The 13,427-nt window shown below is 32.2% G+C and overlaps 2 protein-coding genes across 3 annotated transcripts; one reads left to right on the top strand and one right to left on the bottom strand.

Annotated features, from left to right (window-relative positions):
* The first annotated feature begins 2,579 nt into the window (after positions 1-2,579).
* Positions 2,580-9,629, top strand: LOC137814748 (U3 ribonucleoprotein (Utp) family protein). Its single transcript, XM_068617640.1, has 11 exons — positions 2,580-3,058; positions 3,950-4,109; positions 4,725-5,215; positions 6,199-6,420; positions 6,567-6,893; positions 7,155-7,499; positions 7,586-7,666; positions 7,777-7,851; positions 7,931-8,314; positions 8,774-8,905; positions 9,173-9,629. Exons 1-11 carry the CDS (start codon positions 2,777-2,779, stop codon positions 9,323-9,325), a joined length of 2,652 nt encoding a protein of 883 aa, XP_068473741.1. The 5' UTR covers positions 2,580-2,776; the 3' UTR covers positions 9,326-9,629.
* Positions 9,630-10,491: 862 nt separating this feature from the next.
* LOC137814747 (S-adenosyl-L-methionine-dependent methyltransferases superfamily protein) lies at positions 10,492-13,215 on the bottom strand. Of its 2 annotated transcripts, none has more exons than XM_068617638.2 (7): positions 12,977-13,215; positions 12,276-12,427; positions 12,028-12,148; positions 11,430-11,560; positions 11,179-11,307; positions 10,920-11,084; positions 10,492-10,830 (listed from the first exon to the last, which is right to left on the bottom strand). In XM_068617638.2, the coding sequence occupies exons 1-7, from the start codon at positions 13,149-13,151 to the stop codon at positions 10,759-10,761; spliced, it is 945 nt and encodes a 314-aa protein (XP_068473739.1). In that variant the 5' UTR covers positions 13,152-13,215; the 3' UTR covers positions 10,492-10,758. The 2 variants fall into 2 exon arrangements, with proteins under 2 accessions (XP_068473739.1, XP_068473740.1); XM_068617639.2 differs by having other exon boundaries at positions 11,430-11,554; positions 12,977-13,213.
* Between the last annotated feature and the right edge of the window lie 212 nt (positions 13,216-13,427).

Below are 13,427 nucleotides of genomic sequence, written 5' to 3'. Positions count from 1 at the left end.
AAAATTAAAATTTTTTAAATAAAAAAGAGATAATTGAATAGAAAGGGTAATGGAGTTAAGTGGTATAATAAATTAATAATATTATTAACTTTCATACTTGCACACATTTTAGAGAGGATATATAATAATAGTTAAAAAGTCTAAATTGATTAATAAAGAGAATATATTTAATATATAAATAAATGAAATTTCATAAGATTAAATTAGATTTATAAGAAATCAACTTAAATTTAAGTTAATTTTTTAATAATAATAATAAGAATTGATCCCTTCTTTTGAATTCTCAAAAGTATCCACATATAAGGAAAGTTGAAATAAAATATAATAGGTGATATTCTTAGAAGAAAAGGTTGGTGAACAGAAACAAGTAAAAAGGAGAAGTGATATATGATGGAAGTGAATGGAATCTGCATGACAATATTGTGATTACGTAGTCATCATGACTCATGGGTGAGCTGAACCTCCCTCTCTTTTTGACCCAACTCAAACTTCTTCACTATCAAAACCAAACCACAATTGGTGGTCAATAGGAATTTTAATCCAAAATTTAGAGAACCTGTTTTGTGCTTTTTGGGCCAACCAATGACAGTTTAACATTTCACTGTACTTCTTCATGTTTCTTCTCTCATAAGTCTCATTAGATGTGAAAGGATCAAATATAACTTTTTTATAACAGTTCAATTTTGCTTTTACTATAATAAAAAATAATTATGGATGGTATCATATAAGTATATCTTTGTTAATGTCTGTTTAAATTTTAATAAGATTAATGAATGTTGTTGTCATATATCCATTCATAAATTATGATGTGATACTCAGCTATATTATAATGTCAAAAGTAAATATACTTTTTAAAATTAATATGTGTCGATTTTTTCTTAAATAACAAAGTATTCGAAACGATCTATGTGTTGAAACTAAAATAATGTGTTGAATTGAAGAGAAATTTTATTTTATATTTATCTTTCTTTTGTATTGTTTTCTTTTGTGGGTGGTGTGTCTTTTCTCGTGTTGTGTTATTGGTTGGTGAAAAGACTTCTAAAAGTACGTGAATTAGAGTTACTAGCACGTAGGTTCCAAGAAAATTAAAAATAGGTTATCTTTCTTGGTAAAAGTTAGAATGGTTCACCAACATAATGTGATGTTTCTTTTTTATATTAGGATTTTCAAATAATAATAATAAATTGTTTAATTATTTGTAATGGTTGTAGTTTGTAAGAAAATATCATTTGATATATTAAGATGAAAACATTAATCAGATATATAAGTATGATATAGATGAAATATTCTTCACATGAAGCAACAAGGCTTCTCAGAAAAGAAAAGTGATAATAATAATAATAATAAAATAATGTTATAAACTATCCATCTCATAAAAGATGATGCACACATTTCAACTACTTCTCACAATTAAGTTTCACTTTTTTTTCTATTTTATGGAAATTTGTTGTCCTCCAATATTGTTTTTATTTAAATAATAAGACACAAACCTAAAATAATAATAATAATACATATATTATGTTTAAATAAATTTATTAAATTTATAAATATTAAATTTTAACTTATTAAGATAAGAATGAGAATAGTACATGTGTTCCCACTACTAAAGTATAAATACATGTATTATAAATAAAACATAACCAAACCATAAAACTATTTAACACACATATTTATGAATATTTATGTGTTAGTTGAAAAAATTCAATTTTTTTTAGTCAGTTTTTTTTGTTTTTTTTAAATCAATTTTTTAGCTATATCTTTTTATCAGATCTATCTTGAAGATCCCAATTCTAATTACAATGAATTTATAATTAAGATTAATTTAAATGAGAATGATAAAATGCTGTTTTTTGTTATTACACGATAATAACTTTTCAATTAAAAACCACAAATTTTGTTGAATTAATACTTTAATAAAACAATAAGTATAATAATATTTTTTTGTTTAAAATTAGCAAAAATACATGTACTTATGTGTATTTACATTTTGATCACATAAAAAATATTTTTATTTTATTTTATTATTACTTTTATGAATAATTAATTAAAAAATAGAATTTAAAATATATATAATTTTGTAAAAAATAATATTAAAAAATGATATAATTCTTACTTTTTTATTATTATTATTATTATTTTCATTCTCTTTTGTCAATGCTTTGATTCATACAGAACATAGATGGAGACGCAAGGTTGATGGTATAAAAATCTAAAAAGGCCAGGGCAAATTTTTACTGCAACTTACAAATTTTGACTTGTACTCTGATATATATATATATATATATATATATTTTTTTTTTTTTTTAATTAAAAAAATATATTTTATAAAACTAAACCTGAAATAGATTGTTGTGTTATGAAAATGAAATCCTGAAATAAAACTTGAACATTAAAAAATAATGAAATCTGATTTTAAAAAAATAATTCTGAAATATTAAAAATACGTTTTAAACAAAAATTACAGAAAATAAAATATGAAAATCAGAAATATTTTTATCTATATCTCTTATTCTATTTAAAGATATTTTTGTTATTTCACATCCTCTTCTATTTAAAGGTATATTTTTGTTATTTCAAGTGTAGGTTTAAGTTTCATGAAAGTAGGCGAGTGGTGCAAAAAAAGACATAATAGTTAGGCCTGACAGTGGGTGGACCTTGGAGATTATCAGGCCCATAGCAAAAGAGATCAAACAAAGTACTACAACAAAACTAGTGGATCAGTGGGTGCAGGGAAAGTGCGAGTGCTCTGAAACCAAAACACAAAGCAGCCGCAACCATGAAGCTGAAAGAGAGGGACGGAGGTCGCCGGAGAAGTCAGAAGTCGAAGAAGAGTAAGCAAAATTCAAAACGGCAAAAGACTGCTCCTCGTTTGCCCTCTTCTTTGCAAAAGCACCTTGATCGTTTAAACCCTACCACTCACTTAGAAAGTGTGGATTCCGATTCCGATGACGACAAGAACCTTTACGAATACGAGGAAGAAAGGGCCGAGGAGGAGTCTAGAAAAAATAAGCGTTACGACCCTGTTTCCGTTGACAATGACCTTTCCGAAGAAATTGAGGTTTCTCTTTTCTTTACCTTTTTTTAACAGTAATGTCGTATAAATTCTTTATATTGTTCCTGTTGTTAACTTGTTTAAATGCTTATCATATTAGGCCCGTTTGATTCCCTTTTCAGTTTTTGATATTGAAAACTGTTTTCTATTATGTGATGTTTTTTTTATTAAAGGTAATTAAAGGTAGTTTGGATTGATGGAAGGAGATGAAAGAGAAGGGAATGGAATGGACCATGTTGAAGATCCATTGTTTGGATTAAAAAATAAATAATGGAAGATAATATAAATTGATGGAATCCATTCCTTCTAATTTAATTTTTTAGCTTTTTCCTTCTGCTCCAAATGGTGTTCATGCCATGGAATGTGAAACAGTCCTTTCAACTTGGTAACTAGAAGGTTTTTTCTCCCCTTTGTGTTTTATCATCCCTTCGTAGTTTCGTGTGTGCATTTTTCCTCGCAATGCCTGCAATCCTCGTTTAATACTGGCCACTGCAGTTTCTAGAAAATTTTAGTACACCCAACCCAACAAACAAAATACATGTGGCATCCTAGGTCTAATGGAGAAAGCATTTGAGACTTGCAAGTTGCAACACCTTGTACAGACTAATTTTACAAACATGAACTTAATTATTAGATCAAACGAGTGTGTATACAGTCTGGCAGATGTTCAACTTACTAGTGTTGTAAAGTGTAAAAACACAAAATTTAATGTGTTACCTGTGATGATCTTTTGAATGCCTTATGAAATTTGCTGAAGTCTCACATCCCTGATTTATATTCAAATACATTTGGAATATTACATTTGGTCTGGATTGGCTCATTAATTTTTAAATTTACATTTAACTTATCCTGTTTGTACCAGATAATTGTCATTCATGTCTTCAATGGTATTTTTAGGATGAGGACGTGCAATCAGATGATGAAAGTGACGAGAATGATTACAGTGGGACAAAGAGGGATGCAAATGTTCAAAGTGATGAGTCTGGAGAAGATGATGATGGGAGGCATGCAAGGATGCTACAAGCAATTACTGGTATGCCTAGTGAGGCTTTTGAAGGTAAGAAAATTGCTGCTAAGCTTTTCTGTTACCGGTTATTTATTTATGTTAGAACTTAGAGGCATGCTGTCAATTTCTTCTCCAAAAGTTAGAGAATATAATTAGTTATTAGAGATGCTTGTGATGAAATTTTTAATATTGCATTATAGTTTTTAACATTGGCACATTTAATAGCCTTTATACAAATGTTGAATTTTATCCATGTGTGAATTATATGATAAAGTACCAACGATAATTTCTACCAAATATTAAATAATTTGGAGATCCACTAATATGCAATATACTTGTTGAAATGTACTCGTACTTTAAATGGCATAATATGAGTTGAAATGAAGTCATGTGAGAAAATATCAGTTTTGAATATTCAAATAATTCATAATGTTGTTCATTATATATATATATATATATATATATATATATATATATATATATATATATCACTGTGTCTGTGTAGTGTGTGCTACATATGCTCTAATTTTTTGCAATATGTGGAAGGAACACCAAACCAATTTTTTGTACATGAATGCTATATAGAGAGGGTCCTCCTGTTGTTTCTCTCTTTCTGTTGTGTTTTCAGATTAAGGATATGTTTTACCCCTTAAAATCCCAATGCAGAGAATAAGAAGAAAAAGAAGATGAAGAATGACTCTCTGATCCCTGAGCTATATCCAGAGTCTGAATATAACCCTAGTCGTGATGTTTTGGAAGGTGATGCACACATTAGCGTAGAGGACCTACTGAATTCTCTTAGTGAAAAGCCTACCTATGGAAAACTTAGGAAGAGAGAGCTTCAAATTATGAAGAATGATAGAACCGTACATGCACCACTTTCAAAGGCAATTCAAGCAAAGGTAGAGAGGACAGCAGCCTATGAAGTATCAAAGAAAGATGTCACCAAGTGGCAGCATATTATTCAGAGAAATAGAGAGGCATCAACTATTTTCTTTGGTGAAAATGTAAATCTAGGATTTTCAACTGTAGGAGCAATAGCTTCTGAGTTTGAACCCAGAACTGAATTTGAGAAGAAAATGGCTGCACTAGTTTATGATGATGAAGTTACGGAAGCCCATGAAAAGGATGGTTCTAAGCTTCTTGAAATGAACAAGGTATGAATGCTTTTAATATATTAGTTAATAATTGAATCTGACATTACTGGTAGTAGTTGATCATGGAATGCTTTAACTTTCCCTTTTCTGATTCTCTCTTTTTTCCTTTTCTTTTGTATGATATCAATGTGGAAATGCCTTGACTAGTAATTGGTGAAGTTGACTCAGTGGTGGTTTGGCATACTTAGAAGCATTATATTTTCGAACAGTCAAACTCAAATTTATTTGTTACATTAAAGTGCTTGGATATACATTTTGATTCTTCAAATAAGATTTTTTTCTGCTTATTACAACAACAGAAAAAGCCGGGCATGAAATTAAATGGCATTTTTTCATGACTGAACTGATTTTTTTGTGTGAGTGGAGGCGACGAGGGGATTTGTTTCAGTGATGTACATAAATAAGGTTGTATTATATATAAGGTGAGATGAGCACAAGACATTTTGGAATGACCAGCAGCAACATCTTTCTCAATCCCACAAATATTGTCACTCTCCCTACGCTGTAGACTTGGATCAGGCTTGTTCATAAAAGTCCACAATAAGTTATCATTTTTTAATCAATCTCACCTCTTTCAATATTCCTATTATTTCACCTTCTTATTGTACCATGTTGAAAAGTCTAATAACTTGGATGAATAGAATAAAATTCATTTAGTAAGATTCCAAACATGCGTTCCTGCCAAGCATGCTACATGAGCTGAAATAAAACACCTTTATGATTCTGGCAGCTTCATGGTGGTAAACAAAATCCCAAGTCTCAGCTTGAGTGATGTTATCCCAGTTTTAGTTTTAACTTCCAAGTACCATACAATGTTTCCATGTGTGCCTGTTGGAGTTTAAGAATAAAATGAGCGCTCTTACATCTTTGAAGGTCTGTTTACTGAGTATTCTTCTTAACCCATGTTTTTAATGCATATGGCATGAAATTATTGGTAGACTGCTCCTTTTCAATTGTTTTATGTGATCTATTATGTCTAATAGGTGTCTATTGAAGATGAGAAGGATAGGCAAAACCGGATTGCTAAAATGCGGAGCCTTCTTTTTCGTCATGAAATGAAGGCAAAGCATATTAAAAAGATCAAGTCCAGAACATTTCATCGGTTGTTGAAGAAAGATAGGTTAAAGGCAGAAGCTTCTCAGATACAAATGGACCCTGAAGCTGCTGAAGAATATGCCATTAAACGAGAGCGTGAAAGGGCCGAGGTATATCATCATTCATGAAGAAATAATAGCTCAAGAAATTTTGTTTAACAAACACTGTTTACTGAGATATATTGTATCTTCATGACTAAAACAGGAAAATTGTTTCTATCAATCCCTTTCTCACTTCAAATTTCAACTTGGTACAGGAACGCATGACACTAAAGCACAAAAACCAGAATCGGTGGGCTAAGCGAATTATACAGCGAGGCTTAAATAGCCAAGATGAAGGAACTCGTGCTGCTATAGCTGAACAACATCAAAGACATGCTGAATTGACTAGAAAAATGCACTCTATGAAGGATAGCAGCAGTAGCAGTGAAGATACCAGTGATGAGGATGAAGATGAGAACTCTGTTGGTTCTGATCAGGAGAGGGCTTACAAGCTTTTGGGAAAAGCTAAAGATAAAACTATGAAAGTGTTGGAGGAAGAGGATGAAGTTCCCAAATCAGGATTGCTTTCTTTGCCTTTTATGGTATTATCCATTCCTTCTCTCTTCCTTTTCTCTCTCTCCCTGAAGGAAATTTCTGTGTAAATGTTATTCTTATTCTTAATCCTGAGAAGACTGTGATAAATACTCAATTATTTTCACGTGAATTATCTTGTTGAATGAATTATTATCTTTGCTTTATGTTAATTTTGTTTTTAAGTATTCTCTTTAGTATCCAATATAGAGATTGGAATTCGTAGTTTTTCTTATTGATTTGTGGTCTTCCCTTGATCTGTTCTGATGTAGAGGCGCGGATTGGAGAAAAGGAAAGAGGCAGCTGTTGAAGAAGCTAACCTTGCTTTCCAAGAATATGAAGATTCCCTGAAGAAACTGGAGAATTCTGGTGGCTTGAAAGATCCAAAAGCTGCTTCTGCCAGTGGTAGAAGAGTATTTGGACCAGCCAAAGCTCAGATATCTGATACCAGTATTGCAGTAAAATTAGATAACGGCTATGGTGGCAGTGATAGCGAGGATGACTTGGAAAACAGCAAAAGCGGCAACATGGAGAATACGGGAAGTGACCTTTTGCATAACAAGGATTCGGTTGTAACTCAAGAAGACACTGATACTCACCAGGAATCATTTTTTAAGGTGAATGAAATCTTATTTTGTCTTTTTTCTTATGTTAATGTCTTACTCAATGGATGTGATACATTTAATGCACTTTTTGTTCACAGAACATTGATGATATTGTTGAAAACCCTGGGCCTAAAACTACATGTGAAGTTTCCATATTTGTGTCAGATACATGGAAAAAGGTTCAAGTACTTTTAATATATTGTTTTTGTTTTATTTGTTTTGTTAAAGAAAAATATCTTCCATTTATGAAGTGACTGTTCTGTTGCACTGACATATTTATGATAAGCAGGCAAAGAACAAAAATGAAAGCACAAGTATAAAGAAGTCTCCAAAACTTACAGGGCCAGCTAGGCAAAATAAAAAAGTATAAGTTCTTTCTATTCTGTTACAAGTATAAAGCGTGTTGTTGGTTTAGCCTTACATTTTATCCTTTTATGTCGAAGGATACTGAAAAGGAAATTGGAGAGGATAGTGATACCGATAGTGAAGGGCAGATGGTGGATGGAATTCTGTCTTCTGTTTCTAAAGTGCCTTATGAACTTCCTTCTCAAGAGGAGCTCATTCGGCAAGCTTTTGCAGGGGATGATGTAGAAGGTGATTTTGAAAAGGACAAGCAGGAGATCCTCGAGGAAGAAAATCCCGAGCAAGAAAAGCCTCTGTTACTTCCTGGCTGGGGCCAGTGGACACATATACAGGAAAAGAAAGGCTTACCATCTTGGATGCTGAAAAAACATGAAGATGCCCAGAAAAAAAGGGCAGAGGCCCTCAAAAAGAGGAAGGATGCTCGGCTAAAAAACGTGATTATATCTGAGAAGATAGATAAGAAGGTTAGTGTCATTATATACAAGGTTTTGAACCTTCCTTCCGTATTCTTTTCAATGCATGCAACAATTTTTCATATTAGAAATTTGTGGAGTTATTTGGATTTGTCATATAATATTGGTGTTGCAATGGCAATTATCCTCATTTTGACTTGTATCAACAGGAATATTATTAATAGATATTGTCATTAGTATTAGTAGTAGTAAATTATTCATTCCGACCTCATTTTTTAAAACTCCTGCCTTTATTATTTGCTATTATCCTGGTTAAAAATTATTTTCAGTATATATTCATGCTCGAATTCTAGTTTTGTAACTGTGGCTCGATCAATGTTGCCAACTGCCTCGTGCTCCAGTGTATGCTGAACAGTTCCGTGCCTATTATTTACTGTATCAACAGTTATATTTTCTCTGTCAATTATTTTGTGTTGGTTTTAATTCTGTACTTCCTTTTGGATATCGCAGGCTGAGAAACTTCATACTAAATCTTTGCCTTTCCCGTTTACTTCGAAAGAGGTGTTTGAACAGAGCATGCGTGTGCCCATCGGACCTGAATTTAATCCAGCATCTGCAATTGGTCTTCTTAACCGACCAGAAGTAAGTACTTAATTGGCAAACTTTCTATCCTTGAACTTTTCCTGTGTCGGAAATAATCACGCTGTAGACAGCTTCTTGTCTAAAGTAATTAAAAATATTATGTTGATGTGCTTACCCTTGGTGAAGGAAATACCTTTGTTTATTGGATACTGTTGTGCGTTTTAGTAGGTTCTTATCTTTTTTCTAAGTGATACCCCATTTAGGAAAAATACTTTAAGATGAATGTATTTTTTGTAGCCATCTTGTAAACAAATGTTCCATATGCAGGTGGTGAAGAAACCAGGTGTTATTATAAAACCAGTGGAGTTTGAAGACGTGAATCCTCATGAAAAATCAGAACAACGAAGTGGTGATAAGCGAAAGCTTAAGAAAAATAGTGGTAAACCCATGAAAAAGGCGAAAGTGGGAGGAAAAAAATAATAGACAGGAGTTTTGGTTCTGATCCATTTATTCAAATATTCTCAGTTTTGTCTTTCTTTTGGAGAAAGACAATAAACATTTTTGCAGGTTAAAAGAAAAAGGTGGAGAATTTAGGAGCTACGGAAGCTTATGGCGTGCAAGGAAGGGTAGTGATAGAAGAAATAGAAGAATAGTGTTGTATTTTGTGGGGGTGTTTCCCCTTAAATATTATCATTGTCCGGTTAGTGTTTATTATTTTCACACCAACGGAAATGTCATTTTTTCTATTTTGTGCCCGATATATATCAAATAGGTATTCTCCTAAGGTACTGGAAAAAATATATTTATCTCTGACACGTTTTTCTCTATAAACCTATGAGGTTCAAACATTTCTCTTAAATGACGTATCCGTGTCGGACACACGTATCCGTGTCGGACACTCGTAGGACACTTATTGAAGTGTTCAATTCAAAAAATATTTGTTGGATTTTTAAAAATTTCAGTACGATTCTAACACAATTTTAAAAGGTATAAATATAATACTTTTCTAAAAACTCAAATTTATTGTATACATTTTTATTATGATTATAAAAATAAGGAATAAATTCTTTTAAACGTCATGAAAAATATCTTCCTGCTTCCAAAAGAATCTGAAAGATACTTTTGTACATAAATATTTATTTTTAATTTATACAATTCAAAATTATATAATATATAGATCCGTGTTTTTGTGTCTTACATTTTAAAGATTATACGTATCTTTGTGTCCGTGTCACTATCCATACATAGTAGAAACTGTCAAATTTATTATTTTAATTTGTTAAATCCCCTTAAGTTGTCTAGCTTTTTTTTCACTAAAGATGTACTCTAGTGTGGCATTTAACTTCTATTATCATTTATACATAATTCATTGTTTTGTTGATAATATCCCTCGACTCATAGAATTTATATAATATAAAATATATCTAATAATAGTGTATTGGAAAATGTATTATTATTTTTCATGAAAATACATCAACATTTTTCTTGCTTTTTTTCCCTTTTTATGAGACGAAGTAGAAACATTTTTCTTGTTTAAATACTCGGTCTTTGAACGTATTCTAATTAAAGTGAGTATATTTTGAGTACTTCGACAACGACCATATGAGAAGTTTTTCGCGCGGTATATAAAAACACTTTTTAACAACTTTAGAATAACATCTATCCATTGTACTAATGTTACCCGAGAGTTCAAAGCTTTCATGCCAACAATATTTTTTATATAATATTTTTATTCAACTTAAATAAGTTCAGTGAAACTGTATTAGACTTTAGTTCATAACTGAACACTCTTTCAAAGATATACAAGCATAGCATCAATTGTATGGAGGATAATGCCTCGAGGTTCAGACCCTTGTAGCAGTAGAAGTATCCTTTTGAGGCTAATGAGGCTGAGGTTAAGCTCATATTCTCGTCTATAACTCTTCAAAACCATCTTCGTCTCCGTCATCCTCTATCCTTTGAAATTCTTGTCTCCATGATTCCATCTGCCATAATATCAGTGCCTTATTAAGTTATTATGCTTTATACACACTACTGTGCTATACCATGTAAATCTGAATACAAAGTGCCTCACCTGATCATCAGAATGTAACAGCTGTTCTGCAGCAAACAATATACTATTATTGTGCCCTGATGCAAAATCTTTTCCATAACTCTCTGCAATCCCTTCATAGTTGATAATTTCCACCCGAAATCCGTTGCTCATGAATAGTTTATCCACTCTTTGCCTTATATTGGACTGTGCAAGACACAATAAAAGATTCTCTTTTTGCTTTCTTTTTCATGGAGAGAAAATTATTTTAATGAATTAATTAAATTAACTGTGCACAAACCTTGATTTCTGTGTCTGTCTCAGCTAAGCAGGCGGGAAGCTCTCCCAAAAAAAGGGATCCCTTCATGGCCAAACTGCCAATCATTGACAAAACCTCTTCAAAATTTGCCAGTGTCATCATTGGAAATCCCTGAGCAGGAATAAACCCACGTGACTAACATCTCAAGCAAAGACTCCCTCTTACTCCAATACTAACTTTGCTTTTGATTTCTAGAGTTTACTAATTGGAAGAAAAATGATAGGATTAATCACCTGTAGGACCCATATGCTTGGTCTACTACCACTGTAGCCCTTAAATTGCATAGCCTGCTCCATGTCAGATGATTCCAGTGGAATGTGATAGAATATGCAACCTTTGGGCATCTTCGCCCCAGCATCTGAAGCTTTAAAAAAAGAAACCATTAGATGTTGTTCTCATAGTGAACGCACAATACAAAATAAAGACAAACTCTTACATCCTTATTTACAGATTTTTGTGAGGCACAACTCTTTTAACCAAGCAACTGGTTTTGTTGAATTTATGATAAGAACGTTGTAGTCTATACACAACAGTTTCCAATTGGATTTGGATTTTTCCTAAGCTTTTCCCTTAATGAAAGAGAACTAGACAAATATTTCATAGCACATATTGAGATACTTTGTGTCTACCTTTCCCTTCGTATGCTGTAATCATTTGAAAATACTTACCTGACTAAGAGAATCCTAATCCTGATCCATCTAGTTTGCATGTGTACTTACCAGGTTTTAGGCTCACACTATTGTCCCTATAATAAACTTTGCCCAATAATATTTAGATTTGACAATGATATATGTTTAAAAGATTATCGTCCACTAAATCAACAAATGTCACCTTTAAGCTTCTCAGCTGCAAATTTAAATACAATTTCAGGAGATATGTCAAATATTATGGTCGAAGTGGGCAACTGAAGTCTGTATGGGCGTGTATCCATGCCATCAGTCAAAAAAACTAGCTGCAAGTAAGGAAAATTATCAAACTATGCAATATAATCCAAATAGCTACCTAAGTACTTAATGAAAAATAGTAATTTAAGTGGATATAGGATTATTCTCATAAACATACATACAGTAAGCAAGTACCTGCTTTAGTCCATCAATAAGACTAACTGTATGAAGCAGCTTATCATCAATGAACTTGGCTGCAAGACAGTAGGGATGCAAGTCCTGAATCACATCCTCGGGAGTATTATCAGGGACAAAACAACCAGCATATGGGTCTAGAAACAGAGGCTCTGCACTTGCAGAGAAGTGATACTATGAGACATGTTGATCTTGTAGTGACATGACAAAATGCAGCATCTAAATAGCATTACTTTATTATTCCCCCCCCCCCCCCCCACACACACACATAGAGAAGTAATGATACATACACACCTTCCTAAATCAAACACACCATCAATACCTATTATTTCTCTCTATCTCTTTCTTCTCATCAGATCATAGCACCTATCATAACTACATTTCTCTTCTCTTTTTTCCTCTCTCGATGTTAAGAAGCATTTGATGTCCACCAATCTTTTTCCCAACAGTGAACTCAAACAACCTACTTCGAATGGTGGCAAAAAAATGCTAGCTTAGCACGATGAACCTACAGCTACCATTTATTGGACCATTCTGTATAAATATAAAGGTTTTTGTACTTTGAAGCAAGAAAAGTCAACCACACTCATACATTATCATTATTCATCAAGGCCTTTGAAATGCTCGATGAAATGTCTAAATGAGATAGAATTTCCTAGATTGAGTATAATGGAATGAAAGGGAGAGATGGGGTAATTTGCCTGGTCGAAGAGATTCGTGGTAACGAAGAGAAGCAGAAGCAGTAGCAGAAAGGAGTAATGGGTCATTGTCTGGGTTGAATTTTGCAGTAGAAACACAGAGTTTCCTCTTAGAATTGCATAGGAGTGAGGGAAGTATATTAGTGTAAGTTACAGGGAAAGCTTGTGCAAAACCCATCAAGCATTTAAAAAAGATAACGATTTAAGACTCTTTCAGTTAAAAACCGTCTCTTGTACTTTCAATATGTTGCGTCGTTGGATAATAAACTATATCTAAACATTTTTATTATAGTTGGAGACAAAATTATTTTAACTGAGTAAAACTACAGAAATATGTAATATAAATTCATATTTAAGATTTGAATTTAATATCAATGAGCTAAAATTTGACTTTAGTTTCGATAGCATTAAATATGTAATATGAGTTCATATTTAAATATAGTTAACTATACTA

The sequence above is a fragment of the Phaseolus vulgaris genome, chromosome 1 (assembly GCF_051622355.1).
Source record: "Phaseolus vulgaris cultivar YP4 chromosome 1, ASM5162235v1, whole genome shotgun sequence".
NCBI lineage: Eukaryota > Viridiplantae > Streptophyta > Magnoliopsida > Fabales > Fabaceae > Phaseolus > Phaseolus vulgaris.
The sequence above is the reverse complement of the archived record's forward strand: the minus strand, read 5'-3'. Positions and strand labels throughout refer to the sequence as shown.

Excerpts from the sequence above, each read along its gene's own strand:
- LOC137814747 (XM_068617638.2), bottom strand. The coding sequence starts at position 13,151 with ATGGGTTTTGCACAAGCTTTCCCTGTAACTTACACTAATATACTTCCC. Across the intron at positions 12,428-12,976 it reads CCACGAATCTCTTCGACCAG|AGCCTCTGTTTCTAGACCCA; the intron begins GCAAATTACCCC and ends CTGCAAGTGCAG. Across the intron at positions 11,561-12,027 it reads TGCAGCTGAGAAGCTTAAAG|CTTCAGATGCTGGGGCGAAG; the intron begins GTGACATTTGTT and ends CTTTTTTTAAAG.
- LOC137814748 (XM_068617640.1), top strand. The coding sequence starts at position 2,777 with ATGAAGCTGAAAGAGAGGGACGGAGGTCGCCGGAGAAGTCAGAAGTCG. Across the intron at positions 6,894-7,154 it reads TGCTTTCTTTGCCTTTTATG|AGGCGCGGATTGGAGAAAAG; the intron begins GTATTATCCATT and ends GTTCTGATGTAG. Across the intron at positions 8,906-9,172 it reads GTCTTCTTAACCGACCAGAA|GTGGTGAAGAAACCAGGTGT; the intron begins GTAAGTACTTAA and ends TTCCATATGCAG.